Raw genomic sequence first — 21926 nt, 5'->3', positions numbered from 1 at the left:
GTTCTTGCATTTTATTTGGGGAATATTTTAATGTTTACACAATATCTATTTTTCTATTTATCTCTCTTTTTCATAGATAAATATGCTAAAATGATCAACTTCTTATCTAGTTGGGGAACCTGTCTATACATTTTTATCATCTTTGGCAGGAAAAACAGAGATCCATATGAACTTGTAACAAAAAGATAAAACGTTCTCTAGTCTCAGTATGCACAAAGACAGACTACATGGAAATCTGTTTCGGGAACTTTTATTTCTCCATAATACTTTTGTTTTCAAAGAGGCACCTGGTAATTCATTAATTTACCACAAGAAGTAATGTAAAATGTAATGTAATGTAACTATTGTATACAACAGATTTTCTGTCATTTCAGTACAGCCTTCAGATTTAACTGAAAGCCTGTGAATTACGAATATGTTGTCTAAAACCACCTTCTTGCATTCAAATGTATGTCTTTTTTCTGATGTAAGGTCAGGGTGGGTAGCCACAATGGCCCTATTATGTCATACGACTACATCAAAAATCATTTAATGGGCTCTATGCACGGCAGGGGGTGGCGTATTTCCGGTGGAAAATAAGACCGGTTCTCAACTTCCGCCTAACGATACGTGCTAGGCCAAAACGGAATCTAAACCCTCCTACACTGCCTTAATTTGTCCGTTTCTTTTTTGTTTTGTTTTGTTTTGATTGTTGTTTGTGTTTACTCTACCATCATCGCTTGGCATCCAAACATACTAAAATTATGTTTCAAAAACAGGTTAAAAGCACTTCTGGACATCGTTGCTGCGTGCTGCAATGTACATCTTCAACTAAATTTAACTCGTCATTGACAGTCAGCTCATGTAACTCATGCAAACAGCGAGTAAACCGCAACGATTTTGCCATCATACCCCATTCTCTTCTCCCGACTGGAAGTGTGGGAGTGGTCTAATGCCAAATGCGGAAGCAGTTCGTGCATAGAGCCCATACATCCAAATTGGCTATAAAAATAAGAGATATTTGATTACCCATTAGAAACCATTGAATAGCATGGCAATGCTAACATCCAGTCACTTTATACCTGATAAATCATTAGCTAGGAAATGGCTGAATGCAAAGCTTACCTTCCAAAAATTAAAACTACGATAACATGTTAGCCAGTATGATTCCACCTTCCTGTTGATAATAGAATAAGCCTGGCTAAAGTTCGCATTTAGCCTCTTATTTCTGTTAGCCACAAAGTGCCAGAATGCAAATATTACTTTTCAAAAATGTTTACGAAAGAAAGAACTCTTATCTTTGTTAAAATTACATATCAGTGATGATACATCAAACTTTTAGCATTCAACTACTGTACTCCCACAAATGTTAACTTGTGCTGTTTTAGAGGAATTCTAAGGTGCTGACATTTCAACATGAGAACTATGTAAATATTTGTTCAGTAGCACTCAAAAAGATTTAGTTTGAGAAGTGAGACATGCTGATGAATTGAGGTTGAGAAACTGGAAGGACACAAATACTAGTCAGTGGGAATACACACACGTCCCTAAGGCAAGTAACACAACTGTTACGCATTTGTGCTTGTGCATGGCATGCTTACTGTCATTTTAACTCTATTAGTGGTGTAACTTCATAGAGTTTGACACACTGTAACCACATTCTGTTTAAGCTTTCAGCAACATGGTTTCAGTTTGACCAGGGAGATTGGATTTGCAATAATATCCTCTCAATATCCTCTAGACAACAAAGATCTATGGCACTGCGGAGTATGGTAAACACATTTTGTTGGCATTCCTTTTTAACAGAATCAGTTCATAATCATAAGCCTCACTTTATGTTGCACATTTTCCAAGTTGGTTATAAAATAAAGTGAAATCAATCCTAGCCCTTCAAAGTGAACCCAAAAAAGAACCTTAATTAACTTAATTTTTTATTTCTATGTTGGATGTTTTTTTAATGGCTGAAAATACAAGTGGGGTCTGGCTGCAGATTGTACATCTCTGATGGCTGCTCTCACAGACCATTCATTTGAGACACCACACGTACGTATCTTAGAAAGGTAATGCAGTAATTTGCCATTTGAATGTGTTTCCAGTTTTAGATTTATTTTTAAAATTAACTTTATTAATAAACATAGTCTGGCAGTTACAATCATCGAATAACCACATTGCAAACATGACAGAATAAGCAACATTTCATAAACAAAACAGAGAAAAAGGTGAGAGGTCTAATCTGGGATTAAACCATGTATAGACCTGTTTAGAAGTAAACAGACGATTGGTGACTAGATTTAGCTTTATTAGCACTGGCTAATACTAACATAGCACAGCTACGTAGGTAATTAAGTTAGCTTTAGCAATTTAAGCACCAGCAAACGTAGCTAAAGATAATGTAGCTACATAGATAACATATCTACATAGCTTAGATAGCTGCTATGTGATTTTAGCTTTCGCTACAATACCTCTGTTATCCATAGCTAAGTTAGCTTTAGCAATGTGAGCTTAAGCAAATGTAGCTAAAGTGAACTTAGCTATGTAGCTAGTGTTGATATATAGCTTATGTAACTGCTTTGTGAACTTAGTTTTAACTACATTAGCTATGGAGCTATTCATGTAACTAATGGAGCTAAGGTAGCTAAGCCAAGATAGCTGAGCTAAGATAGCTAAATTACATATCTGTGTAGTTGACATAGCTACTTGCTGAGCTTACTTTTAGCTATTAACCCCTGTTATCTTAAGCTAAATAAGCTTTAGCAAACGTACCTAAAGCTAAATAAGCTATGTAGATTACGTAGATATGGAGCTTATGCAGCTGTTTTTGAGCTAAGCTCTGACTACATAAGCTAATGAGTTAAGTAAGCTTTAGCAACCTGAGCTTTAGCAAACATCGTTAAAGCTGACTTAGCTATTTAGATAGCATAGATATTTGGCTGATTTGTGAGCTTAGCTTTAACTACATTAGATACAGAGCTATGTAGCTAACTACAAAGGTAGCTAAATCCAAGGGAGCTATATAAATAACATATTTATGTAGCATACATAGCTGCTTTTTGAGCTTAGCTTTAGCTACAAAGCTCCGTTATCCATAGCTAAGTAAGCTTTAGCAGCATAGTTTCACTAGCTATGTAGCTCATGCAGTTTACGGAGCTATGAAGGCTACAATTGCTGCGTTACAATGTTTTCATGGAGGACAAGCTTTTCTACTGTAAGTTGACTGTTTGATCAGCTTCATTAAACATTGTATAGTAAGGCTTTGAAGGTCAGGTTTGTAACTTTTAAAAGTTCAAAAGTTTTAGCTTGTATTTTGTTCTGAGATGCACGGCGTCTCAGATAAACCTTATGTGAGAGTGGCCATCAAAGATGAATGGTCTGCATCCAGACTGTCTTGGGACTACTGTGGGGTAGGTGTCACAAGAAGTGCTAAAAAATAAACGTATTTTAATGTTTTCCTTGGCACAGATTCATAGTGAGCATAATGTTTGATTATTGAAAGAAAGCAGCATTAATGCTTTTGTGGGGAAAAATTAGACATGTACAGGAAGGAATCAGAGATAAGGAGTTACATTTCATCAAAAAGGGGTCATCAAAACCAAAACAGACTAAAAGTTTCTTACAGGAGAATTGCGGTCTTGGTCCTTCCCAGGAGATGTATAAAAGTTTAACTGCACTACTGAAGACACAAACTAAGTGGTTAAGAACGATGGTGTAATTCAGTTTTAGAGAACAGATATTAGCCAGTGACACTATGGTAAACGAACACTGAATATGACTGGTTGAATTACCAAGAGCATTGATATAAAATATCTGAAAGAAGTGATACAAACAATATATGCAAATATGTCAGTTATATGATACAGATGAACTTAAATGATCTCATAATAAAAAGCTTAATAATATTTCCCCATAGCACTGGTGGTTTAACACTTCCCTCCTTTGTTGGTGTGTTATTTCTATTCAAAGGGTTCAGCGGTCCACAATTTCCATCCATCATGGCTCCACATGGAAACTTTGGTTTGGAACTTTTAAAATGTTCTTGTTGTCCCCTATACACTGACATAAGCTGATCTCATTGTTTTGAAAAGAGAGAGTCAAATACAGTCCACAACCTTCTGTTACCAGTTGTGGATGAAGAGTCTGTCTGATGGAGCTTGACAGGAACTCGGTCAGCGGCATCTATTTTAATCCTCATACTACTCTCAATAGGGAACACAAAGAGTGGATTGCCTCCAGGGATCCACGTCAAATATGCTGGAGAGATCCTGAAACCACTCAGCCTGATAGAACTTGCTCCAAGAGTTGTGATGCTGTGAAATGTCAGCAGAGTAGAACTCCCAAACTCTTCCCTTTATCGTGAGTATGCCTGCAAAGGCAAGAGTTCCAAAGAGACAGTGGAGAGGAGAGAAGGGTCCATTCCCGGAGAGGAGAACAGCTAAAGATGAGAGGAGTCAAACTGTCATCCAGGGACTCTGTGGAGACTCCTGATTGGCCCTTTGTGATGCGGGCTGTGGACAAAACATTAAAAAAAAATTAATATTCAGTGTTAAAGGGACTATTCAGATGTACGTATAAAGACTGGAGAACCACATGAGAACGTTTTTTTTAATGGTGTTTTTTTAAGCAGCAGGCTCTTAGTCCAAAGTATGGTCAAAGGTTCCTAAAGCTAGACTACATTTCCCATGATGGAGCCACCATGATCTTTGTCGTCAATTAGAAGTCTCTAAGCCTGAAGCCAAATTACCCTGATGACATTAGTATGACATGGCCTGGGTTGTTTTTCTGACCTGAATATTTTGTGAGAAATTGGTGGACTACTTCTTTGACTACTGGTAGTTAAATCAAAGTTACAATTCTAATTACTATCTACAATTAGAAATCCCACAAAGCACTGATCCTCAAAACTTTAATACGATTTTTTTTGGATATTATTGGTTATTGATAATATTCATTATCTGGATCTTATTGGCTAGAAAGAAAGTATGAACAATAAGTAAGAACTGCTTTAACTAATGGGCTGAAAAGTGCATCTGAAAATCCATTAGTTAGTTGGTGAGTATTTAATAACACCTACTTCACTGTCTACTGCTGTAGAACTCATTTTCCCAAACATGATATTGATGACTCTGAAGTAATGAGTATCACGTTTGACTATAGTATGTATCATGACTGAGTCTTCTTCTTCTTCTTCTTGATTTTCGGCAGGCTGTACACTGAATAGTGTAATGCTGCCCTCCACCGACTAAAAATATATGTTTAATTCAAATCTACTAGTAGGTGCCTGTCACATACAGAAATCTTAATAGTGCTTTACTAACAGCCTGAGAGTTGGTCCCTGGATAAAAGATAGATTTAAAGAAGAAAGATGATAGACCCAAATCCGACAGTTCTATAAATAGCACCTGTCTTTCCCTCCGGTAATTGGAGCAAACAAAAACCACATGCTGTGATGTCTCTTCTCCCCCACATTGACATAACCCATCCGGGTGTTTCCCTATTACCATTACCTTTTTCCTAAAGGGACAGTTAATTCAACTGTCTGTTTCGAGAGACACTCCTTTGCCAGCTTTTCAGAAATCTCATTCTCCTTAATTCCTGAGTGCCCTGGCACCCACAAAAACTTAACATGACACCCTGCATTCTTGAGTTGATATAAACAACACAAAAACCTCCTGAAGCAGGTCAGGGCGGGATGAAGACATCCCTTCTTTCAATGCCATCAAGGAGCCGCAGAGTCCAAGCCGATTACTCTTTTTGATGGTTTTACTTCTCCAACCCACCATATGGCCCATAAAATTGTCAACAGCTCTGAGACAAATTATCAGAAATATGTACACTCTGTTGAATGTGAATATTTGCCACATACATGCCAAACCCAATTTTCCCTGACTCTGTATCAGTGAAGATCTGTATACACTCATCCTGCAGTTGATTAATATACACACTAGCAAAGTCTATAGAGAGTTTTTTATTGTGCATCAGTTATGACTACAAGTCTGTCATTATTTTGCTGTATGCTTGGCTTTAACCTGACACACCATATACACTGTTTTACATGTGAATGGCACGTGATATATCTGAACAACATCCAATGGGAATGGGCAAAATTTTTCAAGTACTCAGAGGGTGCTCAGACAAACATTCTCTTTGTCACATTCATTGTGGGCAAATTTAACCCAAAAAATGTTTGACTTTGTAGGCGTGCCAACCCTACATAAAGCGAGCTCCACAGGCAGCCTTCACTATCACTGGAGCAAATCAAACTCTTGCCAAGCTTGTTGGGAGAGAGCAACAACTTCTTCCATCAAGCAAACCTTGTAGTGTGTTTTTTTTTTTTTTGCTCTTCTTTTAATGCAGACATGTTTTCCAGTTTTATTACCCTACTGCTAAAGCTGCATCCATGCTAATTTCACCAGTCACCATGTTCACTGACCTGACATGCCAGATAAACTGTTTCATATATCCATTGCATGACTACAGTATATTCTACATTCTGGGAAACCTCCCAAACAAAGCATTTTGGAAGGGCAGGACTTTTTCGAAAAATTCTCAGTTGACTGGACAAGCAGTCTGTCTGTTACATTCATGATGGGCCAATCAGAGCGACAGAAGAAACTAAGGCACAATTCGTTTGCAGCTCCAGTGCTAACCTGAGTTGTACAGGCTAGTCCTGCTGCAGCTTATAAATGGTGGAGATGATAGGGCTAAAATTCATGCTGAAGCTTGTCAGGAGACTTGCAAAAGCAACTTTGCCAAGCGAAACTTTCAGTGTGGCTCTTTGCTCTTGATTTAATAAAAAAGTGAACTTGAGGTCTGATAAAACTGCTTCTTTGAGTAAACCAGAGCTAAAATTTCCACCAGTAGCCATTGTATATACCTATAACTCTTGCAAACTCATCCCAGAGCAGACGTCTTTTAGTGCTGTTCTTTGCTCTTTATTTTATAAAGAAATGTAGTTCAGCTCTGATAAAACTGCTGCTATACTATATCTACATCCATAGCTACATATCGGCTTCTAGTACAACTAAACCCTACCTGTAGCTACTGTTTCTTTCTCCTCAAATGAGACTGACAAATCCTTCTGCTTTGCAAGGTTACATGTTACAAGCCTGTAGAGGCTTGCAGAACAACTAAACCAAACCATGCCCTTAGCTACCACTGCATTCACCTCGAATGATTGGTCCCTCAGTTCTCTTATGGAGCAAGCAGATCAGCTTGAAACTTTGTGACATGGATCCGTCAATGATAGACACAGAATCTGGCCAGTCTATTTGCTTTGAATGTTAGCCCAGCATAGCTGGTTGCAGTCTCGGAAACAGATAAACACTGCTCCTGCTAACAGCTAACTCTGCTACAGCATAGCATCTGTAGAGCAGTGTTTCTCAAATACTGTGGATAGGCACATTGGTGTGCCTTTAGGCAAGTCTAGGTCTGCCAAGGGAATTTGGAGATATGGGCCCCTGAAAGCCCCAGGAAATGGGCCCTCCCAAATGTTGATTTTTTTAATGATACCAGTGCATACATGTTGGATGCCACTTTGGCAATTCTCACCCACTACTTTGCCATTTTATGACAATTTGCAAGAGGGAAAAATTAAGGAGGTTTTTATCTGTAAAGACTGGCAGTTTTGTGGAACTTTAAACTTTTCAGCTCTTAATCTAGTTGGTCTTGGAAGAGTCCTGACAGCCAGAGATGCTTGCCAAAACATGATAATCCAGAGACATCATAGTTTAATCACTAGATGTGTTTTTCCACTGAAAAAAAATCACATTTTCCTTTTGTTACCTGAATGGTTGGAACAAAGAGTGACTAGGAGTAGTACTAAAAAAAATGCAGACTGACCTTGACAGGCAAAAGTAACTGCATTCAGGGTCTGAGTCAGTTGAAACACATATGCAACGCTGAGTCTTTGCCCGCTCACGTTCAGGTGCTTGTTTGGTAACATCCCGTCTGATTCGCTGAGGTCCTCTGTAGCTCGACATTCCATACGGCACAGTGCGCCTGAGAAAACAAGATGAACAGTTTTCACAGTACCTCCCTCATGTTTTAAACCTGTTTCTTGGTAATGGTGGCAATAAAAAACCATTAATACGAAATAAGGTGCTTTAAATAGAACATGCATAAATCAAATTCACAATATCAAAGAAAGCAGTATTGTAAATTTTGCTGTTCAAACGCTGCTCCTGCCATCTGGATAACACTACCTATGCTTTTGAGAGTCAAGTTGGCATCACTTATCTTCTCCTCCGATTCCCCCTCTTTCATCATCTGTTTCTGACTAATCCTGACAGATTTTTGCAGTATTGCTGACATCCTGCCTGCTGCTTCCATTGTGTTTGCTTTAACCGCAGCTTGTCTCCTGCTGACTTAAGGATAAAAAAAAAACACCTTTCAGCCATATATCTGTTCAGTCTCAAGTAGCTGTTATTAGAGAGATTACTGTCTTCATGTATGACAAAGGGGTCTGCAAATGCTGACAACAGCTGGAGGCTATTTTTTATCCTGTGGTAAAGAGAGGTCTTGGAGGAAACTTGCCTTTTAGCCTGATAGGATAAGTAAAGCACTTAAAGGATAACTGAAAGGAAGGGGAAAGGTCAGAACCACACATTACAAACACAAAGAAGATTAATATTGTATAACCACAGTTTTAACAGCCAGTGATGAGTAGCTAGGGGACAGATGTCACAGATGTTCCTTCACTTTAACAATTTATGAAACTACATGTAAAAAACTTCAAAACTTACTTCTGGTTCTTCTTCTACCACACTTCACGTTACTTTTTTAAAACACAGTTACAGCTTTGAGATCAATATTGTGGACTAAGTCAATATCCCACTAAGTCTTTAAACTATGTCAATTTGTCCCAACTTGCTGCACAGTAATAAAGCACCCTGTTTACCTGAAATAGCCCAAAGCTGTCTTGGATCAAGAAGACAGGGAAGGAAAGAATGCTTTCCTACTGACTTGCCAAAGATTTTAATATGCGGTTATGAGAGATGGCAAAACAGAAACAACAAAACAAGAAGGTGTCATTGAGTGTGTTCTTGCTACATATCTGCGGTATGCAAGGCCACAAGTTCAAGCAGTTTGTGTCATCTGCTAGTGTTCTCTTTCTATTGATGCATCATGACACACAAAGCTAAAACAGGTCACAGAATCAGGTGATGGTCCTTTCACCAGGACAGGCCCTGGGCTATAGGCAAGTGTAAACTTAGCACAAAAAGTAAGGAAGTTTGTGAGTGGTAGATTATTTCTTTGTTATAACAATGCTTCTTGGCAGTAACTCATATACTGTGGGAAACAAACAGGGGCCTCAGTAGCTTGTGGAAGAACCATAAACAGCTGCAATGGCCTCCTCATGCTTGTTACCAGCCTGGTCACACACTGCTGTGGGATGGTATCCCATTCTTCAACCAGCATTTGTCGCAAGTCAGTGAATGTGGTTGCATTGGTCACTCTGGTAAAAACAGCAAACCCAAGCTGATCCAACAAGTGTTCAATGGGGTTGAGGTCAGGACTACTGGAAGGCCATTCCATCTTCCCCACTCCAAAATTCTGACGGTAGTCTCTAATTAACCCCACTCTGTGGGGGCGAAGGTTGTCACTTTTAGTCCTAGACTGTGGAGATATGGGATTGTCACTGGTTGCACAATCTCATCTCAATATCTCTCTGCTTTGAGATTTCCTCCAATGATGATAAGCCTCATTTTTCCAGTGAGGGAGATGCCGCCCCCCCACACCATCACACTGCCTCAACAAAAAATGTTACTCTATTGGTGCAGCAATCAGCATAGTGGCTCTGCATTTTCTCCACACTTTGACCCTACAATCAAGTGCTTTACAGGCTTTAAAAAATGTTAAAAGATATAATAAAGATAAACAATAAAAGCACAATACATGACTCACAAAAACATAATGAAATATCAATATTTAAAAGAATGCATATCAAAATGTCAAGCTCAGCTTGTATTAAAAGCCATTGCAAATAGGTGAGACTTCAGCAAGATTTTAAAATAATCTATAGACTAAGCAGTTCTAATGTTAAGAGGTAAACTGTTCCAAAGTCTTGGAGCAGCCACAGCAAATGTCCTGTCACCTCTAGTTTTCAGACTGCATCTAGGAACATCAAGAAGCATCTGGTGTGTTGACCTCAGTGCTCTGACTGGAGCATGTTGGTGCAACAACTCAGACAGATAAGAAGGTGCTAAGCCATGCAATGCTTCAAAAACAAGTAACACAATTTTAAACTCTATCCTGAAACTGACAGGAAGCCAGTGGAGAGAAGCCAGCACTGGCGTGATGTGGTCTCTGCGTCTCTTGCCAGTCAGAAGCCGTGCAGCTGCATTTTGAAGTAACTGCAAGTGACGGAGAGACAACTGATCCACACCAGCATACAAAGAATTACAATAAACTAAAGGAGAGGTGATAAACATGCGGATTACCCTCTCAAAGTAATTTGGAGAAAGGTAACCCTCCCCAACAGTCTCAGCTGAAAGAAGCTGGTCTTAACCACTGAACTAACCTGATGGTCAAATTTGAAGCAACTGTCAAAGATGACACCAAGGTTATGGAAAAAAAGGGCGGCAGTGGGAGGCTAACGGACCAAACACAGTCAACACCATTTAGGAGTTCAGATTTTCCAAACACTATTATTACAGATTTCTTTTCATTTAAACACAAGATGTTTAACTCCATCGATGATTTTATATCTTTTAAACAGTTTTGTAAGACTGTTAAAGAATTTCTTTTAGGTGTCATGGGCAGATAAATTTGAAGGGTGTCAGCAGAAAAATGGAATGACAAATTTTGTTTTTTAAAACTGGACCCCAAAGGGAGTATATACAAAGAAAAGAGTAGGGGGCCTAAAATTGTTGCTAAAGGGCCTCTTGAATGCCTCTATGAAACAAAAAACATGATGAAGTGCCCTCAAGATTGCCCTTCCACTGTACATAAATGGGGGGGATTAAGAGGTGGTCCTGTGCAAGATGTGATATATAATCCCTCCAGTACGCTCTGAGTCTACCTTACAGTCTCCTTTTGGTTAGGCATGCCTTGAAAACCTCCAGAGGGAGGTGCAATGTAGGCATCCTAATCAGATGCTTGAGTCTGAAGGAGTAGTGGCTGTACTCCGAACTCTCAGCACTTGTGAAGAAACTCAGTTCCGCTGTTTGTGTCCAAAACCTCATTATTTGAGTAAAAGCTTATGATCACAGGTGAGATTGGATTCATTGATAAATTTAGAGCTCTGCCTTCAGGCTTAGGCCCATCAACACAATGTCCCAGTACAATGCCATGTCTAATGTCTGATGACACATAGATCCCATCAGTGGGCAGGAGATCCCTGTATGTACTCCTTGCCAGCTGAGAACTGCTGTACAGTTATATTACCTGACATGCCAGATAAACTATTTCATATATCCACTGCATGAATATATTACACATTCATCCGGGAGAGCTCCCATACAAAGCTAAAGGGCAAAACTTTTCAAAATTTCTCATAAGGTGATTGAACGAACGTTCTGTCAGTCACATTCATGATAGGCCAATCAGAGCAACACAACAAAATGAGGTATAGACATGTGTAGCCCCAGGGCTAACCTGAGGCTACAGGCTAGTGGTGCCGTGGTGTTTGGACTGCAAAGCTAAAACTCATGCTTAAGCCTATACAGAAATGTGCAAAAACATGTCCTCTGCTTAGAGAAGCTTTCAGGGTGTCTGTTTTTTCTTGTTTTAATAAGAAAATGTGGCAGAGGCCTTATTGAACTCATGCTTTTCTACAGCAACATCCAAGCTAAATGCACCACAGCGGTAGCCATCATATACATCGTATATGCTTACAGTACAACTCAACCCTACCTGGAACAATCGCGAACTCATGCTGAAACAGTAGGGCATGAGAGGGTCTTTTCTGTCATAAAAAGCTTTAAGTGCTGTTCTTTGAGCTTGATTTAACCGGCTGAGACCTGAGCTTTTGTTTGAAATGCATTTTTAGTTTCTGACACTTGTTTGGGATTAGTAGGACCTGATAAGTTAAAACATCAGCCCTGTCTAAGAACAGAAATTTCCTGAATATTTTCCTTTCTTAAAACAAACATAAAATCCACATAAATTCCCTATAAATTACCCCCCAAAAAATCTTTGAAATTTAAAAATATATATATTTTTAAAGTTTCCAATAAAAAGTACCACAACATTTCTTCAAACGGTCCCCAAATGTTTCGATGAAACTTAACCATAAAGCCCAAGTATTCCATTTAAAACATCTCAAAATTTCCATGTAAATGCCTCAAAATTTTCAATGAAATTCCCCCTAAAATTTCTAAGCAAATTCCAGAAATTTTACAAAAACATTCCTCAAAATTGCCCTGAAATGACAGAAACATCTAAACAAATTCTCTGATCTTCCATGAAGATAATCATTAAAAATGTCAAATAACACCCCTACCCTCATTTCAAAACAAAATTGCCCCAAACATCTAAACAAATTTCCCAAATTCCAATTAAAATATCGAAATATGCAAAGCAAATTTCCCCTAAAACAATGGCTCAAGGTACAACTTAACGCCGCCCATAGCTACCACCATTTTCTTCTTGAATGATGCTGATTGCTCAGAACCATGTCTGGTTTAGCACAAACATGGATCAGAGCTTTGCAAGATGGATTTGCCTGACAACAGTCTGGCAAATCCACCTACTCATATGGTCATATGGCCAGGCTGGGAACAAAAGAGTTTGAGAGTTTGTCAGTGGAGCCAGACTCTGGCAGTGTATCACTGAGCATGTCCTCTGCCTCATGAATGTGATGTGCAGAGGAGCTGGGTGTTGTCAAGAACAGAAAGCAGTTTATCCAGGATCCTACACAAAGAGCACAGACTAAATCTGCGTTATCATGGGATAGATTTAGTTGCGTACTTGGTGCTGTAGCAATTAATTTTGAATGGTTTAAAAAAATGAAAAAAAGTTACTTTATTTTAACTGGCATTAACCCTTAGAGCTCACGTGGCATGGATCCGTGCTGCAGGCACACCCCTTTGTAAATTGCTTGGTAACTTTTGAACCGTAGGTCGTAGACTCAAACTTGTTTTTTTCCTGTGAAAGCTCTGTGTTGTGCCTTTCTAAATATGTTCTTCCTGCATTCGAGCTCTTACAGAACTTTTTTTCAGTTAGCCTGCAACTCGGCTGACTTCCAGGGGTCTCTGAGGACGGCGTTGCCATACAACAGGAAGTGACACAGTTTAGAAAAAACGTTAGTAACTTTTGAACCATAGATCATAGACACTCTTTCTTTCCTCTGAAAGCTGACCATTTTGCTGTTCGTTTGCTACCCTTGATGTCTCCGTAGCCAGTAAGAACGCTTGGAGCGCATGTACTTCTTTTGTATAAATATAGAGATTTTGAAAACCTTTAGTCACAGAGGGTTTATTTTTTCACCGTTGTGTCCCCAGCGATGGGAGAACAAGTCTGTGCAAAGAAAATGCTTAGTCACTACTGTTAACTGTGTGTTATCAATAAGAAACTGTGAGTTACAAATTCCGATTTGTTTTTTCTTTCGACTTTAGAGTCCTATAACTTTTTCAAAATCCAAGTGACATTACTGTAGTAGATATATTCTTAAAACCCAGGTTGTCCTGAAAAAAAAAAAGACGGATAGAGCTTGACTGTGCACCACAGGGTTGATGTTTTACAAGCTTTTAAAGAAATAACGTCCAGACGAGACATGATGGTGAAAAAAATAGCTGTGAGCTCTAGGGGTTAAATGAATTCATAGGGGAGTAAACACTTTAAAATGAAACTCATTAACACCACAAAACCAAAGAAGCAGGTATGGCCCACATTTGATTGCCAGAAAGATCCCTTAGAATAAATCCAGCTCAAGTGAGTAAAGACAAGAGTACAAGCCAAATTCACCATGAAGGAAATTAAGAAGTGGCTCATTCTTTGACAGCCCCCAGAGGTTTTTAGCTGTGTATGAAAGATTCTCTCTGATCTCTGTCCATTCTGCCTCTCAACCTCCACACTGAAGAAAAAACAGCAGAGGATACCTCCTTCTTTATAAGCTTATTACCAGTAGGGAGTCGGTAGTTACATCTTCGATCACATCTTGACAGATCTACTGTGACAGTAATGAGGCTTGACCAGGGATGTTTTTTTACATAGCAGCCTAACAAATTTCTAAGCACTTAGAGAGTAGACTTTATTTAAAGATAGCGTTCAGGAGGCAATTTGATGAAGATATCAAAAGAAAGAAAACGTAGAAACTCAAATTTAGCAAGTGTAAAAAAATGCCAATGTAACACCCAAATTTGACTTTAATGCCCTGTTTAAGACAGAGTATTTTGCTGGTGTCAGGACAGACCAATATTAACAATAACTCCTTATGAGCTCCAAAATCATAAGAAACCATCAGGAACAAGATTATTTTCTAGAGTTATTTTAAAGGCAGAACCAGCACACTGCAGCTACTGCATTTTTCTAAACTTTGCCCAAAAGAGTCTTGAGAACTGAAAAAAAATAACTGCTGAAAGATGTCTTAAACATGTCCAGGACAAATTAATAAGCAAAGAAAAGTTCCCCTTAGTACTGTATTTGTTCCCATTTCAAGACATTTAGATACATTTTTTGTCAGTAGCAGATATTACTCATACTCATGACAGGAAATCCAGGCTTTCTGCTTCAATATCTTCAAGTAAAAAGTTAATCTGGCTTTGTCATGTGGATATAGCTTATAATAAGTGTGATGAGATATTCTGACAAGAAATAGGACAAGTACACTTGCTATGATGGAAGTTTTTGTCGTTTTTAAGTGTAGAATAACTTGAAATGTAGCAATATGCATCTCTTCGCCCTTTCCTATGAGCCTTTTGAAGACTATCACACAGACTATATGTTTGCCACTGAGAGGATGACACAATAAACAGAGAATATTAACTTTAGCAGCAATAATCTCTACTTCTCTGATGTCAAACTTTGACCTTGCAATGGGTTTAATTTTTGTTGGGCTTGCCCTCACTTGAACCATGACGGCGTCTAGCTCCTGAAGCCCCAGGGCAACACTTAATGGGTGTGACTTGTTTGAATGTTTTGTATTAGTGCATGGCTCTGATTTACGTTACATAAAGTAGCAACATGCCAGTCAGTTTTTTTTTTAAGTCACAATTACCTTTCCAGTATGTGTCAACGCTGACAAAAGATGAGCAGATGTGCAAGTCCGGATATGTTTGTGCAACAGTAGCAATCCTTAGTGGATTATTTGAAGAGTTCAGAGATTCATTAAGGCGCTTTTTAAAAGAAAAAGCATGTCTTACTCGGGTGTGTTGATCCAGATGATGTCCAAGTGGCAGTAGTAGACGCACTCTTTATCCTTGTAGGAATAACAAGTGCAGCGCTTGGGTCTGGACTTTGCCGCAGTTGCTTCAGCAAGATGTGGACCCGTTGGTCCTCCAGAGCCAGACACTCTGCCGGAGTCAAGGTAAGCTCCAGTGCTGACCTCAGATGTCAACACACCTTACATTGCACAAGATACATGTTAAAAGTAGCTACTTGATATTATAAGATAAATGCGTAAAATGTGAATACTTAATGCGTAAAAGTTTACGCAGCTTGCTTTTAACATACCTTGTAAGAGAATGAATCCAAATATTTCCCAGAGCATGACTCTTGGAAGGATGGACTGTATCCTTGCCATGTCAGATATTCCCAAACACATTCATAACCTGATGATGGCGCAGCACGCGTCAGATTAATCTGCCACCAACATCGACTGAAAATCCATGAACTTTAATAGACCAATGAATGTCCGTGTAAAGTCCATCTTATACGGTCCAGGCGGTAGATTGGTGATATTTGATGCTCAGTTTCTCTCAGTTCCGTGTCAAGAATACGAACCTGTAACCTGCACACTAAAGTGAGAGGAAATTGCTGTTTCCCGAAATTGCTCACCTGCTGTGACGCGCTCGCTCAATTTTGGAATCTGGAGAAAACACAAGGCAACGATGCTCCTCAAAGTTCCTGCATCTACTGACAAGCCCCAATCAAAGGTGGAGGGATTTGGAGTATCTCGGGTACACGCCCACACCCCTCACAACACCCTTTTGCAAGGCAGCAGCATTGCGCACAGAGATTGGGTGCTACTTTTTGTGTTCTTGTTCGAGCATTAGTATGATGCCTATCCCGTGTTAAAAACAATAAAAGATTTTCTTAAAAGGATTTTTTGTCTTGTATTATCTTTTATGGACATTTAAAAACATTCAATGTGTGATGTCTGTTGTTTTCTATGTTGTATAGCTATTGTTTAATTTTTGGTATTTTCACTGCAATAATGTGCAAAGGTATCCATCCATAACAGCATGGGCCCTGGCCATGAAAATTTATTTAAAGCAAAACCAAAAAAAAGATTAATTAAATGTATATATGATGAGTAGTACATTTCTCTCATCACATGTACATTAGTATTGTTATTAACTTAAACAACATATGCAAGATATACACACTCACTGTTGATTGACTCCAGGGTGCCAACACTGCAAAAAAAAAAAAAAAAAAAAAAAAAGCTTCTTCCATGCTCTTATGCTAGATTGAAACATGATAAAAACCACTGATAGCCAAGTCAAGAATAAACATGGTCATAAACCCTCTAGAGTGTGTTTTAAATGGAAAGAAACATGCCTTTTAGGCTGCCCTGCAGGCCAAAACTTGTTGACCTTTGTGTGTATTTAAATGATTTAATAGTTGTACTTTTAATGGAGGAGTGTTGCTTTAAAACTAACTCACATTACAGAACACATGCTGATTACTAAAACTGTTTTATAACAGATACCCTGTGATTTTCTGTTCTCCTGTCCTGATTTATGATCCCCATTTTGCCACTTTAAATATATAGTATCCTGTCTTCACATGTAAACACTGTGTTACATAACAGCTAAAGTGGAGACAATCACAGCTTGCCCAAAGGGACAACATGCCCTGACAATGAAACTTAAAAGGAGATGCCCTGGTCCGTGCTGTGACCCATAGGAAAGCTCAAATATCTGTCTTAGGAACGTTCTTTAAAAGAGCCGAAGCTCACATAGTTTCTGAGGATTGTTACACACAGTGGTTTCCCAGCCCAGTTTTACTCTAAGAGCTTAGGGTTAATGTTTTGAAGTTTATAATCCTATTAATCTAGACAAATCCACCTCCTGGCCATCCACACACAGCGCTGCTACCATACAGGAGTAATGTTTCTCTCTCCAGAGCCCGTCTGTGGTGTAACTTTCTGCTACAGACAGTGCCGATTACTTAGTCAAGAGTCTATAAATACATCTCAAGTCAGTGTCTAATAAAAAAAATCATTACACTAAATAATGACTAAACTAACAGATATGACATTGCCACATGGGTGTTCTGATAGACGTTCTCCTAGGTGACTGCAAATTGCACAGAAGGTACATCCCAACAGGGGGAGCCACAACCTAAGAACACTACAATCATTTTTTCTTCAGTTCAAGAAACAATCAAATGAAATCTCGTTCATCTGAAGGTCTTCTATCCAGTAAATCCGCTCTTTGGAAGAGGCTTCTGTCCTTATTTCTTCCTCTCTTTGCAGTCTTCATTGTCTCACTGCCAAAGTGATGTGGTTCACCTAAGCTGTGGTCTTGGCTGCAGAAGAGCCCAGTCAACAGTATTTATTGTATCATCAGGATTTAAAAAAAAAAAAAAAAAAAAGAAAAACACTCATGTGTCAAAGCTGCTGGGTTAGATTGTACTCTTCCCATTGCATGTGCACTTGTAGGAAAATCAAATAATTAGTGCTTTATGTGATACTGCTGTAAACCTTGATGCTGTCATCAGATCAATTAGTTGATTATTCTCATTTATAGATACATTTCAGAAGTTTTCAGAAAAGATTTTAAGTTAATCATGTATGTTTAAACCTCTTATAGAAGTATCTATGCAGGTTTTATAATGAAGTGGCAGCTGTTCATGCCCATGCCATAGTCCTGCCTCTACCATGTTTGACAAATGATGTGGTACACTTTGGATCAGGAGCAGTTCCTTCTTCACTCTTCTCTTCCCATCATTCTGTTATAATTTTACCTTGGTTTCATTTGTCCAAAGAATCTGACCGGCCTCCCTGTTGAATGTTACGAATGGTTTGTATCCTGGAGAGCCTCTGTATCTACATTTTTGGAGGTATCTCTTGATTGTAAGCTTTGACAATGATACACGACCACCTCACGAGTGTTGTTGACATGTCTAAATGCTGTAAAGGGGTTTTCTTCACAAAGAAAAGGATTCTGTCATAATCATTTAAATTCATTCATCATCCTGCTAAATAAAACAAGAGATTTTATAATGGGTAAAATATATCACCTGTAGACAAACTGATCTGTTTTTGTCAAACATGAGAGAAAATGTTTGCATAGTGGGAGTCTTACACCAGATGGAAAAAACACTGGTACAGACTAAATTGTAATTTTAAACACTTGTATCAGCCCTTATTTTCACAATCTCTGCATCTCTACTTTTGAGGCCTTTTTACATTAATTAACCAACCAATAGGAATGCAGCAAGAAATGACATAACGTTAAACACGACACTGGCACCAACAAACAAACAAGTTAGCATTAGAATAAATACATTGCCAAAAGCAGCAGTTTGTGGGATTCCAACAAGGAGAAAGATGTTTTTCTAAGCATATGAATGCTACAATTACAACGGCTATATTGTTGCTTTGATTTATTTACAACGTCACTGATGGTGTAGATGGCTGACACACACTGATTTAGCATACATTAGCAGACTTCTTTTTGTTTGCATTGACGTAAATTTTACAGCAGCGTTTAGTGGGAGCTGTCATTGTACAGTCTGCAAACATCAAACTTGTTGTCGTATGAGATTCATGCCGCACAGCATAGCATGCCGAAATGTGTTGGAATGTTAAAAATGCACAATCTGTAGGAAGCTCAATATATTACTGTATTATTACAAGGGAATGAAAAAACTATTTTCTATATTTAGGTGATTAAACACTAGTTTAAATAGGCCTACTTATGGTTCTAGTTTCATTTACCTAAGTTGGTTCCACTAAATGCTTCTAGGTAAAATATTATACACTGCACCTTAAATATGGACCTCTAAACCTAAACTTAAGTAGACACCCAAGGATGTGCAATTTATTGCCTTTTACACTGGTTTAAGTTTTCAACAGAAGAGGTTGCCATTTGCTCAGATGCTGTAATGATAAAAAAATTTACACTCCTTTGGATGTTTTAAACTTTTATTGATTTTTTTTTAAATCAATCATGGGCAATAACACTTTTTTGACCAAAAAAATAGTCTTTAATGTCAAAGTGAAAACAGATTTCTACAAAGTCTCAATCTGAGAAAATATGTAAGGTCAAATAAGTGATTGCATAAATATTCACCCCCTTTAAAGTGACTTCATCTAATTCAACAGAGGTCCAGTAAATTGGTGCTAGTAGTCTCACAGTTAATAAAATGGGGACCACCTTAGTGCAGTGGATGTGTCTCAAGTGAAAAAATGTCAAAGGCACTGATCATCCCCTGAAGATCAGTTAAATCTGCTATCAAGAAATGAAAGGAATATGGTGCATGTGCAAATCTGCCCAGATCAGGCTGTCCTGACTAACTGAGTGACCATGCAAGAAGGAAGGCACCTATGACTCTGAAGGAGTTACAAGCTTCAGCCACTGAGATGGGAAAGACTCTGCATACAGCAACTGTAGCCCAGGTTCCTTATCATTTAAAACTTCATGGGAGAGTGGCAAAGAGAAAGGCACTGTTGAAGAAAACTCAGATTATATCACAACTAGATATCGGCAAAAGACGTGGGAGACTCCGTGTTCAAGTGGAAGAAAATTCTTTGGTCTGATGAGACCAAAATGCCACCTAAGGCCATCAAACAAGACACTGTGTTTGGCTGACACCAAACACTGCACATCACCACAAACACACCATCCCCACTGTGAAACACAGTAGTGGCAGCATCATGCTATAGGGATGCTTCTCAGCAGCTGACCTTGGAAGGTCATTCACTTTACTCTCTACCTTCCAAGGTCAGCTGCTGAGAAGCATCCCTATAGCATGATGCTGCCACTACTGTGTTTCAGAGAGTAAAGTGAATGCGGCAAAATATAGCAAAATCATGGAGGACAATCTTATTCAGTCTGCCAGGGAACTACAGCTTGGAGAAGATTAATTTTCCAGCAAGATAAAGACCCAAAGCATACAGCAAAAGCTACACAGAAATGGTTTAAAGACAACAAGGTGAATGTTCTGGAGCGGCTGAGTCAAAGCCCAGACCTCAAGCCAATAGAGAATCTGTGGCTGGACTTGAGAAGGGCTGTTCATGCCTGATCCTGGTTCAACCTGACAGAGATTGAGCTGTTTTTCCAAAGTCAATAAAATTGTAAAATTGCAATGTCCAGATGTGCAAGCCTGAATGAGACCTATCCACACACAAGGTGCATCTACCAGATACTGACTTGAAGGGCGTGAATATTTATCCAACCAGTTATTTTACATTCAATATCTTTATTTAAATGACGTTACTTTGAAGAAGTCTGTTTCACTTTGACATGAAAGGGGTTTTTTTTTCATCAAAAAGTCAAATTATCCTGCCTGTGATTCTGTTGTTGACCGTCAACATTAGGATTATAGAAATTAAAATGTAGTTGTCATCTGTGAATGAGATGGGAATTCAACCTGCTCCTGCATGATGCTCAACACTGAAGTCCAGCAACAACGCATAAGGACAATGGAAAACAACAAAGGTGCACCACTGCATTAGTCCAAGCTCTGGAATGTTGTTGACTTCTGCAAAATTTACTATGTGATTCTGATTGTGAAACAACTGTACTGTAGTTCAGGCCTGGCATCCCCAGAAGAAGGCTCAGGTGATGTATGTGAGATGAAGACATCAGGCAGAAATGAGTGATTGCACTCACACATAAGTCAGATTTCAATGATAGCATGCCCAGCCTTGCTTTAGTGCTCCAGGATAAAAATTTCAATCAATCTAACTTAGACTTACTGATTATTTCAAATGATTTGACTGTGTATGCATTCTCCAAAGTGCCAAATTCATGAAATGCAAACCGCACTATAAAATCATAAAATCATCGGTGCTCTTTTGGGAATCTAAAGTAAATGTGTATATATAAACTGACGACACCAGATTTTATGAGAGCGTACCTAAACCTCAGCACTGATCTCTATTATGAAAACAAACATACCTCGTGAGCCTCCAACCCCAATTTCCTCTCGCTTTTTCTTGCCTCCCGGGGGCGATCATTACTATCAAACAGCAGACTGCTGTAAAAAGCCCTGAACAGAGGAAACCTGTTAGTCTGTTCACATTTCTGTAATGTTCTCGTGTGACTGTAATATTTTTCATTCCTTGTGGAAATAATTCTCCAAAGATGAACAAACACAAGCAGGATAGAAACCTGTTTTAATTTGAATGAAAAGATTAAGTTTCTCCCACTGAGTTTAAGGTATACACATGCACTTAAACAAATCCATACCTTCATGGGAAGATTTGATCAGATACCCTTGCATGATCATCCAAAGTCTCTCACACTGTTTATTCTGTATTATTACACTGTCTGGATCTCACACCGTAAGTGTCCTGGATTTGCACCTCTGCTACAGAGGCATCTAGTAGCCTAATCGTAGATCTCTTTGACTGGCCATTGCCCTCTGGTTCCTTCCCAAATACCCCCTAGGCTATGGTTTTATGCCATAACCAAACTCTTTGGCACATTCCCCAAGCTGGAAACAGAAAGAGATTCCCCATAAATGAAGACCATATTCTTTTTGTACTCCTTACCTTGGTTGTGAAGACTGAACACAGTCAGAAAAAGTGGACTTCTTGTGATTTTAACAGTAATATGATGCTGCGTACGCTCTCAAAGTGTCATTTTGGGTTCCTCTGTGACTGAAATTGGTGA

The 21926-nt window shown here is 38.8% G+C and overlaps 1 protein-coding gene across 1 annotated transcript; it reads right to left on the bottom strand.

Annotated features, from left to right (window-relative positions):
- Window positions 1–4403: 4403 nt before the first annotated feature.
- Window positions 4404–15658, bottom strand: edn3b (endothelin 3b). Its single transcript, XM_041800424.1, has 4 exons — window positions 15571–15658; window positions 15279–15477; window positions 7816–7974; window positions 4404–4481 (listed from the first exon to the last, which is right to left on the bottom strand). The coding sequence occupies exons 1-4, from the start codon at window positions 15656–15658 to the stop codon at window positions 4433–4435; spliced, it is 495 nt and encodes a 164-aa protein (XP_041656358.1). The 3' UTR covers window positions 4404–4432.
- Window positions 15659–21926: the final 6268 nt, after the last annotated feature.

The sequence above is a fragment of the Cheilinus undulatus genome, linkage group 11 (assembly GCF_018320785.1).
Source record: "Cheilinus undulatus linkage group 11, ASM1832078v1, whole genome shotgun sequence".
In the NCBI taxonomy this organism is placed as follows: domain Eukaryota; kingdom Metazoa; phylum Chordata; class Actinopteri; order Labriformes; family Labridae; genus Cheilinus; species Cheilinus undulatus.
Note: the sequence above shows the minus strand (reverse complement) of the source record. Positions and strands in the feature narration are given on the sequence as shown.